Source organism: Sorex fumeus, unplaced genomic scaffold, assembly GCF_029834395.1.
Source record: "Sorex fumeus unplaced genomic scaffold, SorFum_2.1 ptg000034l, whole genome shotgun sequence".
Taxonomy (NCBI): Eukaryota; Metazoa; Chordata; class Mammalia; order Eulipotyphla; family Soricidae; genus Sorex; species Sorex fumeus.
In genome coordinates this window covers 45166585-45183964 of record NW_026606091.1, presented here as the reverse complement: position 1 = coordinate 45183964, position 17380 = coordinate 45166585, and the positions used below count along the sequence as shown (strand labels likewise).

The 17380-nt window shown below is 49.2% G+C and overlaps 1 protein-coding gene across 1 annotated transcript; it reads left to right on the top strand.

Annotated features, from left to right (window-relative positions):
* The first annotated feature begins 2361 nt into the window (after positions 1–2361).
* Positions 2362–16696, top strand: TXN (thioredoxin). The gene is made up of 5 exons (XM_056117238.1): positions 2362–2494; positions 7483–7587; positions 8135–8194; positions 15613–15678; positions 16499–16696. The coding sequence occupies exons 1-5, from the start codon at positions 2471–2473 to the stop codon at positions 16559–16561; spliced, it is 318 nt and encodes a 105-aa protein (XP_055973213.1). The 5' UTR covers positions 2362–2470; the 3' UTR covers positions 16562–16696.
* Positions 16697–17380: the final 684 nt, after the last annotated feature.

The following is a 17380-nucleotide window of genomic DNA, read 5'->3' as shown; positions in this document are numbered from 1 at the left end:
TTTCCACAAGGTGGAAGTCCCAGGGAACTCTGTGCCCTTGTAGGTGGGAAGCATTGTTCTTTTCGTTTTTTAGCATTGCCTGGTGATGTGCCCTAGCTACTCCCAGCTCTGTATTCTAGGAGTCACTCCTGGTGGTATTCAGGAAACCAGTTGATGCCAGGAATTGAATCCAGGGCCTCCTGAATTCAAAGCATAAGCTCCAACCCATTGCGTGAGCTATCTCTCCAGCCCTCTTGTTCTTAGAGTGAAATCTGGGCCCTTACTTTCACCCCTGGGTGGGGAGGGGAATGGAATCTCTTTTCTATAGAGCTCACTGTTCTTATCTCTTGAGTCCCCTTAAGGATTTGATGCCAGCTTTGCAATCTTCACCTCGGTCATCACTCCAGAAACATTTCACCTGTCCCTTTAATCGTCTACATCGCAGTTTGAACGATACTCACAGCCATGCATGGTTTTAAGCACTTTACCTATATTTTTGTTATATATACTTAGATATACATGTATGTGTGTATGCATATATAAGTTGCTCACTCAACTTTTATAGGACCATAAGGTATTATTACCTCCATTTTATAGAAGAGGAAACAGAAGCACAGAAAAGCAATTGAGACCTGTCTGGAGTGACCCATCTTCGAAGTGGCAAGGTAAAGATGTGGGCAAGGCAGACTAATTGCAGCGTCTGGGTTCTTAGCTCTCGAACTCTCCTCCCAGAACCCTGTGCTCTGTACTTGCAGAACCCCCGGAACCTCTGTCCATTCGTCCTGTGGAGGTGAGAGATTCCAACTGAGTCACCGGAAGCTCTAGATGCCCTTTCTACAGCTCCGTTCTTAATGGTCTTCTAGCCTGCCAATGTAACAAACAGAAGTTGGGCTGAAATATAGTATATTTTCGCGAAAAATAGTATATATTCTGTTCCTAGCTGCCCAAAAGATCTCTCAGCTCGTGTAACCCATACTCCTGACTATGGGGAAAGTGTCCCCTTCAGCCAGGTCTAGCCTCCCAGCACCTGAATGTGTCCTCTCGTTGCCATGGATGTGACTGGGCGTGAAGGATCCTGGATCAGTTTACCCTCCCAGCCAATCACATCGAGGTGTAACTAGATCAAAGCTGTGAGGCTCTGAAAATTCATTCATGCTTGCTGCTCCTCTTCTTTTTTCATCCCCTTCTCCCTCCCTCCCTCCCTCTCTCCCTCCCTCCCTTCCTTCCTTGCTTCCTTCCTTCCTTCCTTCCTCTGGCTCTCATCCCTCTTGCTTCTCCGCCTTCCATGCCAGCTGCTGCCAAGCTCTTCCGGCTTCTCTGTGCCACCGCGCGTCCCTTCCACACGCCCCCCCCCACCCCCCTGGGCTGCCGGAACTACCCTGCCGCGGGCATCCCCGGATACGCTTCAATGTGCCACTTCTCTGTTCTGTGACTGGTAGAAAAAGCAAGCAAAAGCGTGCCTCGGTGCCGTCATGCATAGAAGGTGGGCACGCTCAGCCTGGGCATCCTCGCCCCATGACACCAAGCAAGCCTAATAAGTACTCACAACCACGACTATCATTAGACCTGTTTATTGAGCGCTTGCTCGGTGCCACCGCGGGGACCACTAGTCCTTTCATCGTGAACCACCCCCTCCTTTTCCTGCCAGGGAAACTGACGCAAGAGACGGCTGAGGACCTGCTCCGAGCCCCCGGGGTCACCACCGGCTCCGTGCGTGTCCCTTGCTGCCCAGCGACACGCCGCGCCCTAGCCCGGCCGGCTGCAGCGGCCCCTGGCTACAATGTAACCGTAATTGCTGCGTCATGCAGCAGCCCGGAGCTACCGGCGGGCGGGCGGGCGGGCGAAGGCCGGGAGGAGGCAAAGGCAGGCAAAGGAGAAAAAGAACCATTTGCACAAAAAAAAAAAAAGCAACTTTGCAAAGGAAGGAGAGGCGGGGGCGGCCACGCGCCGCGACTTCCTGGTCACCGTTACTCAGCACTTTGCGGGGTGCGCAGGGCTGGGGAGCCGGGCGTGGCCGGCCTCTCCTCTCCCAGGAGTCCAGCCCTGCCCAGGCCAGGCGGCCCCTTCCCGAAGAGCTCGGGCACGCGGGATCGAGAGCCGGGCGGGGCCTCCCCTCCCAGCTGCCCGGGCGGCGGAGCAGGGCCCCGGCCGCGCGCGCACCCCCGGAGCACCCTCGGGAGCGGGGCGCGGGGAGGGGGGAGGCGGAGGGGCGGGAGGGCGCGGGCGGGGCTCCCGGGGGCGCCCCCCGCGGCGCGGCTGCCCGGAGGCGGGGCCAGGCCGGCGCTTTGGCGGGCGCGGGAGGCCCGAGCGGGCGCGCCCCCGCCTCACGCACGCCGCGCGCGCCCGTCCGCCCCGCCCCGAGCCCGCGGCTTATAAGGCGGCGCGCGGCGCGGGACGCGGCGTCTGCCACCGAGGTCGCTGCGCCGTGCGGGTCCCGCTCTGCCCAGTGCTCCTTCCCCAGGGTCGCCGGCCCCGACTCCACGCCGCCGAGATGGTGAAGCAGATCGACAGCAAGGTGGGCGCGCGCCCGGGGGCGCCACGCGCGGCCTCCCAGCTGCGGCCAGGCCTTCCCCCCCCCCCCCGCCGCCCCCGACTCGGCATCGCCAGGGCCGGCGGGCACCGCCGCGGGAAGCCCCGAAACCTGGGCCTGGACGCGCGCGGGGCCCCCTAGCCGGGCGGGATCGGGGGGTCTCCCGCGCTCCCCTCGCGCGCTGCGCGCCCGGGGCTGCACCCCGCGCCCTGCGCCTCCTTGCACCCGCGCCGGCCGGCCTCGCTGCCCCGTTTGGGTGGCCGGGCTGGAAATCTGCCCCGAGGACCCCCTGTCGGTCTGTGTCCGGAGGAGGGTCAAGGCCTGGACAGCAGGAGCCCAGGGGGAGAAAGCATCTGGGGTCGCCGGCCCAGCCACTAGGTCCAGCCGCGTGCAGCTCCCCCACCCCCCACCCCAGGGTACCCCAGAGGGGCCCCGCGGCCGCCTCCACCCATCCCCACCCGGCCCGGGGAGGCGGCGCGTGCAGGGTCCGCGCTCCAGGGGGCGGGTCCCGGCCCGAGCCCCCCGGCCCGGCGGCGCGCGCCCGGGTGCCCAGGTGGCCGCGAGGAAGTGAGGTCCGGGCCGCGCCCTCGGGACTGCCCCTGCGTCGCAGGGCGTTTCCGGCGGCGTTGGCTTTGGCATGACTCAGTCCCCAGTCGGGCCCCGGGGCCGCCTCTGCCCTGCCCATCTGTGATCCACCCGCGGTCCCTAGGAGCGGCCGCGCCCTAGGGACCCGCTGTGTGCCCGGCACCCTTGGGCGTCAACCCAGATGCGCGGACCCTACCCTTTGGGAAGTGCCGGAGCCCAGAGGCTTGCCCAGGCGGACCCCGGTGGGTCACGTGCCCCGCCCTGGGAAAACTCAGAACTTCACCCAGGACGCGATGATACATTGGAGCCACCCAGAGAAACGTTTGCTCAGTGCAGCCGGGGAAGGGAGGGGGATGCCTGTTGCCGCCGAAGATCTGATGCTGCCGCCGTTTCTGCGCCCCTCGCCCTCCCCTCCACCCCCCTCCCCCAGGAAAGCAGGACAAAGGCACTTCTGCGTGGTGGACTCTCATCTGGGGGTTACTTTTCTCAGCAGAACACTTACATGGTCGTGGGTAGGAAATTTGGGAGGAGAGAATCTGCATCCTAGAAGCAGCCACAAGTAGTAGGTAGAGGTGATGTCTCCTGGTTTTTCTTCCTTTTTTTTGGAGTGGGGGAGAAGCGAGGGAGCGGGTCCAGTTTAGCCTGAGACTGGGAACCGTTTTTGGAATCATTGACTCAGTTAGTATCTGAATGCGGCGAAGGGCACTTTTCCCTGCTTCAGCGAATGTTTTTGTTTAATAACGTTTTGTCCCAAGCGGTCAGCTGTTCCCGCAGGTCAGAGGGCAGTGATGGGGTTCAAAGGGTAGCCACACTGGAGACGCCTGGGGTGAGCTCTTGATCCACTACCCTTTTCTCCCTGGACTTTTTTTTCCCAGAATTTGAGCTAGATAATTAGCTAAGGAAACCTGGCACCTTCTGATTTGAGTGTCTCCTGTCATTGTGGACTCCGCCTGCCCACACTGCTTGCACACACACGTTGTTTGGATCATCGCTGTCTGTGTTTTGATCTGTTTTCTCCAACCAGGATTTCTTTTCCTTTTGCTTTTTAATTCATGTTTACAAAAAATTCGCAACTCTCATTTGCTGCCAAGAGAGATTTCTTTTTTGTTTGGTTTTGCTTTTTAAGTCACACCCAGAGATGCTCAGGGGTTACTCCTGGCTCTACACTCAGGAATTACTCCTGGTCTGTCTGGGGGACCATACGGGATGCTGGGGATTGAACCTGGGTCAGCTGTGTGTAAGGCCAATGCCTTCCCCTCTGGACTATGGCTCTGACCCAAGAGAGGTTTTTTAAATCCTGAATTTGGCTCCATCTTCCCTCCACAGCCTACTGTTGACAGGTGGTGTGGGAGGGGGGGTTGTCCAGGGTCTCCAGCTTCAGTCTTAACAATCCAACAGGTGAGAGGTGAGGCCTATTAGAGGAGTAAAAGGACTTTGGGATCTTTGTCCTGCTCTGGAGTTTGTGCAGTATAAGCAGAAAGTTGACCGGACCCTGCACACCCCTCAGCGCTTTGCAGCTTTAGTTCTTAGCTGTGGCATCTCCTTTCTCCGTCCTCCCTCTGGGAGACGCCTGAGAGATGGGCAGGACATTGGTTACTCAGAAAAGGCCCCACGAGGGCCTAGAGATGGTTCATTGGCGGGAATTGAGTGTCTGCCTCTGGAGGAGGTCCCAGCCTCACAGTGCTTGACACCATGAGCCTTTGAGGTGGTCCAGCATCTGCAACCCTGTCCTGCAGGGTCGCTATTGGGTACACATGGGTCATGAGCGGTACCTCTACATTTATTGACTTGGGTATTCTTGTTCGAAGTAACAGCTTTTTATTTCTGCATGAGATATTATTTAGCAGTATATTAGTATTGCAGGTATTATGTAGCAGTATTTTGCAGTCTGCAAAATATTTCTCCTGCTTTCTCCAGTCCACAGGTGTGGAAAGACTGCCAATCGTGGTTTGGAGCCACGGGTTTGATAACAGACTGTAAATGCAACTAGAAAGAAATCAACACATGGCACTTTTGTTTTGCTTTTGAAAGAACAGCAGCTGCCTTTATTGAACTGTCTTCCACACGCCGGCACTTTGGGAAATACTTTCCAGGCCACTCATTCTTTAAAGGAAAAGAGATAATACACACTGGTCTTATTTACCCAAATACATTGTTTTGTTTTCAGAACACAGGTCCATGATAAGGACCTGTATCAATCCTTGTTAGTTGCTGATGGCTAGTACAGCTGGTCGGGCCATTGACCTGAACTCTATCCCTGCATCCCATATGGTCCCCTGGGCACTGCCTGGAGTAATTCCTGAGCATCTTCAAGGTGTGGCTCAACCCAAAAAAAAGAGAGATCATCTTAATTCAAACCTGTGTCTTAAAGGCAAATCGAAGCATAAGGAGAGAAGAATTTGTCATGAGGTCTACACATACCTGGCCCTGTTGCCCACCTCTTTTAAGAATTTCAGGTAGTTTTGCTTGATTGCGGTTCTGGGTTGTTTCTGGAAACCCTTGAGTGTTTGAAACGCATTCCATGTTGAAAGGAGTTGAACATGTTCAGTGGATACAGTAAAGCAGAGGCTGCCATTCCTTCTTCCACCCCCTCACCCTTACCTGGGTCCTGCAATAAAGGGTGGCTGGACTGATCTAAAAGATCGCTTTAGGGCCCAAGAGAGATAGTACCGGGGGATAAGCCTGCTATGTGGCCAGCCCTGAGCACCAGGGGGTATGGTCTTTAAACCCAAAACAAACCATCACATTAGGAAGGGATTTGAATGAAACCACTGGGCGAAATGAATGATGGTTTACAAAGGTAATTTTTATATTTGTTACACTTAATTTTTTCCTCTGCCCCCCCTACACACACACACACACACACACACACACACCCCTCCCCAAACCCAAAGGTGGAGTAGGAGTTTATCTACGCCTCTGAAAGATTAGCAATTATAGCACCCCGGTAAGGGATACCATTCCCCAATTGGTTCCCCCAAAAGAGATAAAGTAGGCATTAGAAATCTAAAGTTAGTTGGCGTATTTCATAGAAATTCACTTTGGATTTTTTTTTTCCCCCGATGATGTTATGTTTTCCTTTGCCAGATCTGATAGGGCTTTTTCACTTTCAAGGGTTAGTTTTTTTTTTTTTTTAAACCAGTATGACTAGCGTTTTTCCTTAGAGAAAATCTAGTCTTCAGATAGAAATATTTGTGTTTTGATTTCTCTTGTTGCCCTGGTTTTAGTCAGCACTGACTGATTGTGTTTAAAAACAAGTTCTTTGGCGACTGGAACTTTAGTTCCTAGGGTTACTGTATCAAGGCCACTGGTAAATTATTCAGGCTTCAGAATATGGTGGCAGTGAATTTCTTGGTCATTTCTGCTCATGGAGTATTTTAGACATGTATTCATTATGCAAATACTGTCTTAAGAAAAGTCATAATCATGAGATGAGGAGATGGTGTTTTGAGTCAAAGGGCAGAAATCAAAATTAAATTAACTGCAGTTCTGTAACCATTGAAAATTCAAAGTTACTAATACTGAGAGTAAGAGTTTGGGTAGGTTGCCAATCTACCTTTTTGTCGATCTATATTCATTTAGTGACTGTCTACCAAGTTACTTGGATTTGAAGTGGAGGCATTTTTTTTTGCAGGTTTTTTTTTACTATTATTATTTTAAATTTATTTATTTTTTATTAGTAAAACACCATGAGGTACAGTTGTAGACTTACAAATTTTTGTGCTTGGGTTTCAGTCATACAGTGATTGAGTACCCATCCCTCCACCAGTGCCCATTCTCCCTCACCACTGATCCCCGTGTCCCTCCTCACCCCTCCTCTGTGGCAGGGCATTCCCTTTTGTTCTGAAGTGGAGACATTTTTAACACACCCTTCTTTAGATTTTTCTTTCATTTGCTTCATTTGGATATAGTTTGATCAGATAACAAGAAGTGAACAATAATACACTCTGTGCTTTATACTTCATCTTATCAAATAATAGTTACAACACTATAAGATTCCTTAGACACCTTGTTTCATTTTTTGTTTTGTTTTTTTTAGTTTGAAACCATTGGGGGAAATAAGTGATGGTTTACAAAGGTAATTTTCATGCTTGTTACACTTAATTCTTCCTCTGCCCCCCTACACTTGCAAGGGGAGGTCCCCCTAAAAGCAGGGCTTCCCAGTCATACTGTGTTTTTAATCAAGATTTAATGGGACTTTTCAGAAATGCAGCTATGGGCGCCGGAGAGAGAGTACAGCGGGTAAGGCGCTCGCCTTGCAAATGGCCAACTTGGGTTGCATCCCTGGCATCCGATGTGGTTCTCTGAGCATCGATGGGCGTGGCCCAGAAACAAAAGAAAAATGGAAATGCAGCCACGGAACATGCTTTTTCTTTTTTTCTCTCTAGGTTGCTTTCCAGGAAGCCTTGAACAGTGCAGGAGATAAGCTCGTAGTAGTTGACTTCTCGGCCACGTGGTGTGGACCTTGCAAAATGATCAAGCCTTTCTATCATGTGAGTGTTCCATGACTTGTGCCTTGTAAGAGATTTGTATTGGGGGGCCATGGTCACAAGGAGAGAACAATGGAAGAGTGTAGGAATCCCTTCCTTAGGAGAATCTTTTGTTTAAAAATAATAGCCCTCTCATGGTGTTTCACTAAGAAAAAAAGAAAAAAAAACAAAGAAAATAAAATTCATCTGTGATTTTACATTTATCAGTTAAAAAAAATAAAAATAATAGCCCTAAATAGAATTATTTTAATTTAGTTTGACATAAAGATAACTTTTAGAATAAATGGATTTGGGTATCTTAAATGGTTTTTTCCCTTCCAGTTGAAACACAGGTTCTCTGAAATTCAGGTGTCAAAATTGACATGCCAGATGATTTTTATACTAAAAGAAATCTGACTTGGGACAAATCCGCTTACCCAAACCCTTACCTGAATATTTGAAACTTCAGTTAGCCTTTGGGCTTACTAGGTGTCCACTTAGAAACTTGTGTATGTTGTCTGCTATGATCCAGTTCTAAATATGTGTGGATTCTTCTTTTGACGTTTTCCAGAGCCTCTCTGAAAAGTATTCCAACGTGGTGTTCCTGGAAGTAGATGTGGATGATTGCCAGGTACGTGGCCGGAAACGTAGACCCCTACTGGTCTGTTGGCATTGCCTTCTTTGAATTGCACCTGTCTTTATAAAAATGCCAAGTAACGCTAGAACTCTAGCCCTCACCAAGTGTTCTGTTTCAGAAGAATGTGGTCACTTTGAGAGACCTCTCAGATGGCAGGAGTTACATAATTAAATCTGAAAACCATACAGTTAGTTAGGGCTTCGATACCTTACTCGTTCTCGCTCTTTGTAAAAATCAACCAAATCTTCCCTACACTGAGATTTTCCATAAGCAGAAATTTAGTTTGACAATGAGAACTCAATCCAGAGAGCCCCGATGGTATTACCACACAGGGGAGGCCAGTCTATATGGGGGTGGTAAGGAGGGTCCTAAACTGTGTCCACAGAGTCTGGGGGTCATATCTGGATTAGCTATAGGAGCCTAATGGGGTGCTGTTCCAGCCCTGAGGTTCTGGGGCCCACAAACACACCTGGAAATGCAGGGATTGAACTCAGGGCCTAGCAAATACCGAGGGAGGTACTTTAGTCCTTGCCTACCCCCATGGGCCATTTTTAAGTCTTTGTGAACAAAGATGGGTCTAGAAAGTATTTACAAGTAGGCTTATGAATCCTGGTTGATTTTCATCTTGTTGATTTTCATTAATGAATTAGTTAATTCCTTTTTTTTTCTTGTAAGAGTTTTTATGGCCTCAAACGCAGGTGACATCGGTTGAACAAGACCATATATGTTATTACAAGGGTACAAGCTTATGTTTTCTTGTTTGTTTCTTTTTCTATTTTGTTTTGTTTTTGGGTCACACCATCGCACAGGGGTTACTCCTCGCTCATGCATTCAGGAATTCCTCCTGGCGGTGCTCGGTGGACCATATGGGATGAAAACCCAAATACTGTATAGAAGAAATAGCCAAGGTTCCTGATGAGTTCCGAGGGAGGAATTTGGAAAGTCCTGGGAGGGGCTTCATGCCACAAGTGCTTGTTGAACCTTGGGTGAGCACCAGGCACCATTGTACTTCTGTCTCTGTACGACTGTCCCCATTGGTTTTTTTGTTTATCAGGAAGCTATACCCAGGGCTTATTCCTGACTCTGCACCCAGGGATCACTCCCAGTGGTGCATATGGAGACCCTATGTGGTATTGGGGATCAAACCTAGCTCAGCTGATTTCAAGGCGGGTGCCCCACCCTGTACTATCTCCCTAAGCCCACCATCTCCATTTTGTGGGTGAGTGAGCTCGGAGGGGTGGGGGGGGGGAAGGGTCAGGATCGGTGAGGTTAGCAAGTGGCAGAGCCGGGATTTGATGGGAGGTGGTCTGCTCCGAGGTGCTGGCTCTGAGCACAGCTTCTTCAGAGCGGGCTCTGTCCTCCAGGCTGTTCTAGAAGGAGCCCATACTTGCTTCTCTCTTCCTGAACACCTGCTCATTCATTTTCTGAGCAGACACAGGGGCCTACCAGAGCTGTAGAGGGTCGGGAAAAAGGTATTTGCAACTTGCTAAACCCGGGAGGCTCTACGAAAACCAAATTGCTTGGTGTTTTTTTGGTTTGCTTTTAGACCACACCCACAGTGCTTACCTCCTGGCTCTGCTGGGTGAAGGAGTGGGGGGTCACTTCTGGAGGTACTCAGGAGCCCATAGGTGGTTCCAGAGATCAAATTGCTGAGATAGGCTGCATGCAAGGCCAGCACCTTAACCTACTGTACTTTGTCCCTTCTTTTTTTTTTTTTTTTTTTTTTTTTTTTGCTTTGCTTTTTGGGTCACACCCCATGATGCTCTGGGGTTACTCCTGTCTCTGTGCTCAGGAATTACTCCTGCGGTGCTGGGTGGTGGGGGGGGACCATATGGGATGCTGGGATTAAACCTGGGTGGGCCGAGTGCAGGGCAAGCACCCTGCCTGCTATACTATCACTCCGGCCCCGCCCCTCTGTCTTTAGACCCCTTCCTCCTCTCCATAAGTCTTTGCTGTGACTCCTGCCTTCTCTTCTGGGCAAGTCTCGACCTTTCCTCGCTAGCTGGCACCTAGTCACAAGCCTTGCAAGGCCTCCAGTAACGCACCATGTGCCCCAGGTCTGTTTCCCATCCTCTGGCCCCTTTGGCCCCGTGCTTTGTGGCAGGGGTTGGAGTTAGGTCCTGGACTAAAGTGCTGACATAAGTTTCCCAGCTATGTTCCTGATGTGCCCGGCCGGCTGGGTGGTTTTCCTTTCTGTGCCTCAGTTTGGTTCTCTGTAAAGCGCAGGCTTGAGCAGCAGCATTAGAAAACAGTCAGTTGGGTGACATGGTGCCTGTGAGATGCTCCACATACCATGTCGTGTCTGGCCCAAGTTAAGTACCCACTGAATCTTGGTCAGTACTGATGACTCCAGTATGTTTCTTGCGGTGACAGACCCTATCTTAATTCTGTGTCATCTTTCGCAGACATAACCTGTTACATAACAGATGTAGAATGAATTAAATTTTTTTTAAGGTAGATAGAAACCGCTGGTGAAAGAAGCACCAGTGTTTTTTGGTTTGGGAGGTGGGGGGTGGGGATTGGGGCCACACCCTGCTGTACTTAGGAGGTAACTACTAGCAGTGCTCAGGGCACCCTGTGGGGTGCTGGGCATTGGACCAGGCTTAGTCACATGCAAGGCAAGCACCTTCCCCCCACTGCGCGAACTCCCCGGCCTCCCTGTCTTAGTCTTAATTGTATATGGCCACAGTAGGCAGGTGAAAAGCGAAGGCCGGTGACTAACCTTTTTATTGGAAAGTAGTGATGTGTCCTGATACTGCAGTAAACCTCCCGTATGCATTATGTCATGGAATCCTCACTGGAACAATGAGAAGAGTTTTTACGGGTGCCCCCGTGCAACAGATCACGGGGCTGGGGTGTGTGGCCGAACCTGTAGGTTTGCCTCTGCTCTGTACTGCCCTTAGGGAGAAGTTCTTCCCCCCTCAATCTGGAGCCCCTGGGAAGCACCAAGCAGAGTAGTCGGAATTGGGTGTGCTAGCGTCTGAGTCCATATACCCTCATCCTCACGGTCACCCTCATCCTCACTCACACCCACACCCACACCCTCACCCGGTCACAGGATAGTTCAGCAGGGACTGGAGAGATACTACAGCATGCAGGGTGCTGGTGCTTGTCTTGTAATCCCCATATGATCCCCCAAGTCTTAACCAAAAATGACCCCTGAGCACCATCAGGTGTGGTCCTCCCCTGTTCCCCCCCCACACACACACACACACACACACACCACCCCCCACTTTCCAAAAAAAAAAAAAAAGCTGTAAAATCTGGGGTTAGAGCAAAAATCCAGCAGGCGAGGCATTTGCCTTGGAAGCAGCCGATCCAGATTCAATCATCCGACAGCTCATATGGTCCCCCAGAGCCCTCCAGGGGTGATTCCTGAGTGCAGAGTGTGGAATGAACCCTGAACATTAGCTGGATGTGGCCCCCAACAAGCGGGAAAACAGTTGAGCAGAATCTGTGGAAGGTTCTGTTGGCTTTATTCAATGAGCGGTGAGTGGAGTGGGATCACTCCGGCAGAGAGGGTGAGATAGAACTGTTGCCGGATGAATCACCTTCCTGTAGGCGGGAGCACCCGTAACCTTATTAGCTGCTGATGCCAGATTAAAAAAACAAAATGCCATTTCTGGAAAGGACCAAAATCGCAGTTAGATTAGCAATTAAGTCTTGGCTTGCCAGGCTGGAGAGATAGTACAGGGGTTAAAGCACTTGCCTTGCTTGCTGCTGACCCTGAGTTTGAGCTTGAGCTCAGTATGTGGTCCCTGAGCACAACCAGGTGTGGCACAAAAAAAAAAAAAGCCAGAAATATTTGGGTTGGTTTGGTCTGTTTGAACTCAGCATATGTGATTCCATCTGGAGGCGTGTTGTCCCCTTTTTTTGGCTCTTTTCTGGGTCACACCCAGCGATCCACAGGGGTTACTCCTGGTTCTGCACTCAGGAGTTACCCCTGGCGGTGCTCAGGGGACCATATGGGATGCTGGGAATCGAACCCAGGTTGGCTGCGTGCAAGGCAAACACCCTACCTGCAGTGCTATTGCTCCAGCCCCTGTCTTTTTCTTAATACCCTGGAGGTTTCCAGTGACCTCACGAATTAGGGGCATTTGTTTTGCCTCTGTGTTCTGAAGATTTGATGACCCACAATACTGGGTATATTATTTCTTTTCAGGACCTTTAAGGACTTAATGCCATGTAAGAATGAATTATCTTAGCAACATGTTGCAGAATCTCAAAATTGGACTAATTCCAGACCACCTGGTCCCCTCAGACAAATAGCAGCCATATGTCTGCTCTTAGTCACCTGGCTGTCTATATGTAACTCCAAACAAAAAGCAAATCACTTCAAACCATGTATCTCATTCCCCACGGGAACTTCCAGTTACGTGCGTGTATCGCACCGGCCAGTTGCTTTGGAAATGTTATAAGGGAAAATATGCCTTCATTTCCACTCTCGAAGAAGACAGAGGGGACAAAGATGATATCAGACTTGTTTCTGAGTATTCAATCATATCATTACACATTCTGATTAAAGGCTGAAGTTAGCCGATGATCGTACATCCACAACTCTGGGGTTGGCATGCACCATAGTTCAGTGAAAGGGTCACTTAACACTTGGGTAGGAAGAAATGATGCATTAAGTGTAACAGGCATTGCATGGACAGAAAATGTGGTACCAAAGAACATAACTCTGTTTAGAGGAAAGTATGAGAGTCAGAGACTGACCTTTGATGGCAGATCCTGCTTCTGCCTCTCCACTTGTCTCGTTATTTTAAGAAAATTAAAAAATGGAAACTGATTTCAGTCTCATGACGGCAGTCTTTTTAGAGTGCCATGGTTTCCATTTTGATAAAAACTGAATTACTAGTGGCATTGACACATTTCCATTTTTTTTAAGTTATTTTGATATATGGAGGATTAAGCTTAGAAGTTCATGAAATTAATTTGACTGCATATGGTTAAGCGTATTATTACAATGGGAGGTTTTCAGCAAAACAGACAACAGGTCAGTGGTTGCTAGGGGTGAGGGTGGGGGAGAGCCTTGGGGAAAGGCAGAGATGCAGCTGGCGGGAGTTGCAGGGAGGAGAGAGCGAGACATTTCCTGTCCTGCCGTACTGTCCTGATGGACCTGAACATCTATCAAAACTACTGCACATTAACCAGAGAGATAGTACAGCGGGTAGGGCACCTGCCTTGCACGTGTCTAACCTTGAGTTCGATCCCCGGCACCCCATATGGTCCCCCGAACCCTCCAGGAGTGATTCCTGAGTGTAGAGCCAGGAGTGATCCCTGAGCACTACCAGGGATGGCCCAGAAACAAACAAAAAAGAACTAGCACGCCACCTTCTCCACACCGCCCTCTAAACCTCAGTGTATTTTATCTGTAAATAATTAACTTCACCCGCTTCGCTTGCAACTAAGGGAAATGATGAAGAAACTTGATAAGTAATTTTTTTTTGTGTGGGGGGGGCAGGTCAGTGATGACAAGGATCAACCCGAGGGCCTTGCACATGCCAGTTATATATGCTCTGCCACATCACAGAGGAGTGGGTCCAGGGGATTGGTATATGGCTCAAAAAAAGGTCTGATTTGGGAGCCACGTCTTGGTGGTACTCCAGGCTTACTCCCTCCTGGCTCTGCGCTCAGAGATCACTCCTGGTGGTCCCCGGGGACCATATGGGATGCCAGGGATTGAACCCAGGTTGGCCGCATGCAGGACAAACGCCCTACCCACTGTACCATCTTCTCTGGCTCCTCTGAATAGTTCTTAAACCTCAAGTATAACCACTTAAAATCTTGCTCCCTCTCAGCATTATGATTTGAGAAATAGATGAGAATTTTCTGAACTTTCAGGGAAGACGCTGGAAAGTTTTCAAAATGAAAACATGAAGCTGAAGATAGAGTACAGTGAGTAAGGTGCTTGCTTTGACCTGGCAGTACATGGTTCCTTAACCTCACTCCCTAACACACCAGCACTGCCTTGTGTGGTCCTCATTAACAGTGAAAATAGGAATAACAATTTCACAATAGTTAATTTCTCCTAGCAGTTCTCCTTCCAGGGGTGGGGAATGAATCCGTCTACAGAACTGTTTTTATGTGAAGATTAATCTGTTAGGCACCATGAAAACCTTTCGCACATTGACCAGTAGATTAAAAAGATCATCCATAAAGTGGCTGCTCTGAAACTGGGAAAATATACATTTTGTAAGAAAAAGGAATGTGTTATAGTGCATCTAGCATGGGTTTCATGGAAGACTATTTATTTAGAATGTCAATGAATGTTCACAGCATTTATATTGGCTGGCTTCCCTCTTCTAGTTTTTTACTTTTTACATCAAATGGATAAACTTTTATGTAAATTAAAAGTGGACATTGACTTTCCTAACAGAATAGTTGCGTTAGGTTTTTGCCCTTGGGTTGTGTCTTTGATCCCCCCAGAAGTGGATCACTCTTGGCAGTGCTCGGGCCATATGGGGTGCTGGGGATTGAACCCTGGCCGACCGTATGCAAAACATATGCTCTACCCATTGCACTAACAGAAAAAGAGAGCTTGTGCTCCATGTAGAAATCATTTCACAATTAAAAGTACTTATCAAAGAGCATTAGCCAGTTTTAGGGTACTATAAATTATGGGAGTGAATAGGAATGCAGCCCCCTGGTGAAGAATGAAGTTCCCCCAGAACTTGACAGTGGGTGGGTCATCACTCCATTGATTAGAGTTCCATAGTTTCTGCTGGGAAAGCATTGAGTAAAATTTTTTCTCGGGTTCTCTTTTCAGCTAATCCTGAATACACTTAACAGGTGTATTTGTGTTTTCTTTATACAACTTGATTTGTGGCGTTCGGTGGGTGAGGGGTGGGGGGTATTCCAGATGGTAGGGGTGGGACCCTCCTGGCAATTCTCTGCCTAGTTGGCTGCTGGTGGCTCAGTGCTTAAGTTCGCTGTTGCTAGGGTTTGCCGAAACCACCCGAGCAGTGCTTGGAGGGACCGTGTGGTGCTGGGCGAGTGTCTGTGCCCCTGTACCATCACCCCAGCCCCTTTCTGTGATGCTTAAAATAGCTAAGGTATAAGTGGATGAGAGGGCTCAGTGGCTCACGAGTAGCTGATGCTAACAGCATTTTGTTTGGGGCCCTTCAAAGAGGAGCGTATGTATTAGTAAGAACTGCCTTGTTTGTGATTGACCCAGGTTTGGTCACTGCATCTTGTATGATCCCCAGCCATTGCCGGCAGTGATCCCTGAATGCAGAGCAAGGAGTTAAGCCCTGAGCACTCAGTGGGTGTGGGGACCTTCTCCGCCCACAAAAAAAATTTAACAAATTTGGTTTTTATGCTGCTTCCAAAATATCCGAAAACTAATCTGGCTTGGGGTCACATCTGTTACCGCACTCAATACTCACACTTTCGTTTTTGTTCCCTTTTAGGATGTTGCTTCAGAGTGTGAAGTCAAATGCATGCCAACCTTCCAGTTTTTCAAAAAGGGACAAAAGGTACGTACTTATGACCTTAGTTAGGGAAAAATGTGAGGGGGCAGAAATAGTACAGCCGGTTGGGTGCTTGACTTGCATGCGGCCCACCTGGATTTGGTGCCTGGGGTCTCCTGAGCCTGCCAGGAGTGATCCCTGACCACTGCCTGGACCACCAACACCCCCCCCCCACCACCAAAAAAAAAGAAAAAATAGAACAAATGAGAAATACATCCCCATTTCCTACCTGAAAAGGTACGTAGAGGTCATTCTTCACCGATTCAAGTACAGGGTATGACAGCTAATAATGGAGGGCTGCTCTTTTGTTAGACCTCCTCATCCTGTGATTGTGGCTTCCTTTTTTGATCAGGAAATACGTGTCTTTAACACTTGAATGCCAGGGCTGCAGTTTGTTGATTAAAACAACACACAACTGTGAGCCACTGGTGGTATACACAGCTATCGCTGTACTAGAGACAGATTTATCAGGGCCAGGGAGATAATGCAGAGGGTAAGGTACTCGCCCACCTTCCATGTTGCTGCACTGGTTCCATATTTGGCACCATATATGGATGGTCCTCCTAGCATGGCTAGGCATGGTCCAGACTACACTAACCCTCCCACCTCCCCAATACGAATAAGTATTATTGACTTCTGGAAGGTCAAAAACATCCAGGGGTATTTTTGGTTGGGGGGCGGCCAGATTGATGCTGCTTAGAGCACCATACGGGGTACCAGGGATTGAAATGAAGGTGGGCAGTATCTTACCCCATCCTGTATATGCATATGCACGGAAATAGGAATGAGCGCTCTATCTAATGTCAGTTCAATGTTCTCTTCACAGGTGGGTGAGTTTTCTGGAGCGAATAAGGATAAACTTGAAGCCACCATTAATGAATTCATCTGATCATGTTTTCTGATAACATAACTCCACAGCTGTAATTTTTTTTTTTTACAAAAAATGAGATCGAATATGAAGACTATATAACCCAACTACCATTGATTGTAACAATAAATATTAATTGTACCCTTTTTAAAACTGTCTGGTGTCTGACTGGCTTTTATTTTGGAGGGCCAATCCCAACAGTGCCGGGGCGTCATGCAGAACACCAGGAATTTGAACTTAGGACTGTTTGCTTGAACGACAGGTGCTTTAAGTCCTGAGCTAGAATCCTGGGGTGGGGTGTGGGGAAGGGGGGGGGCGCACACTGTGGAAAGGCTTTTCAAATAGAGGCTAGGGGCTGGAGCGATAATACACTGGGTAGGGTGTTTGCCTTTCACAGTTGTCCAGCATCCCTGAAGCACCGCCAGGAGTAATTCCTGAGTGCAGAGCCAGGTAACCCCTGTGCATGGCTGGGTGTGACCCAAAAGCAAAAACAGAGCAAAACAAGAAACAAATAGAACCTAGTGACCAAGTCTTGATGGAGCAATGCAGATAATTTTTAAAAATCTTTCATTTTTTTAAAATGACAGAATATGATCTGATCTAGAAAGCAAGATGTCAGGATATCAGCATGACCCAAATCAACATCCAATATCAAGGACTGTTTAACCCCAGTTAGTGGTTCCTAGCCCAGCCAAGGAGTACAGGGGCCAGAGAGATAGTACAGTGGGTAGGGAAATTACCTTGCACACAGCTGACCCAGGTTCGATCCTGGGCATCTCATATGGTCCCCTGAGCACCACCGGAAGTAATTCCTCAGTGCAGAGCCAGAAGTAACACCCC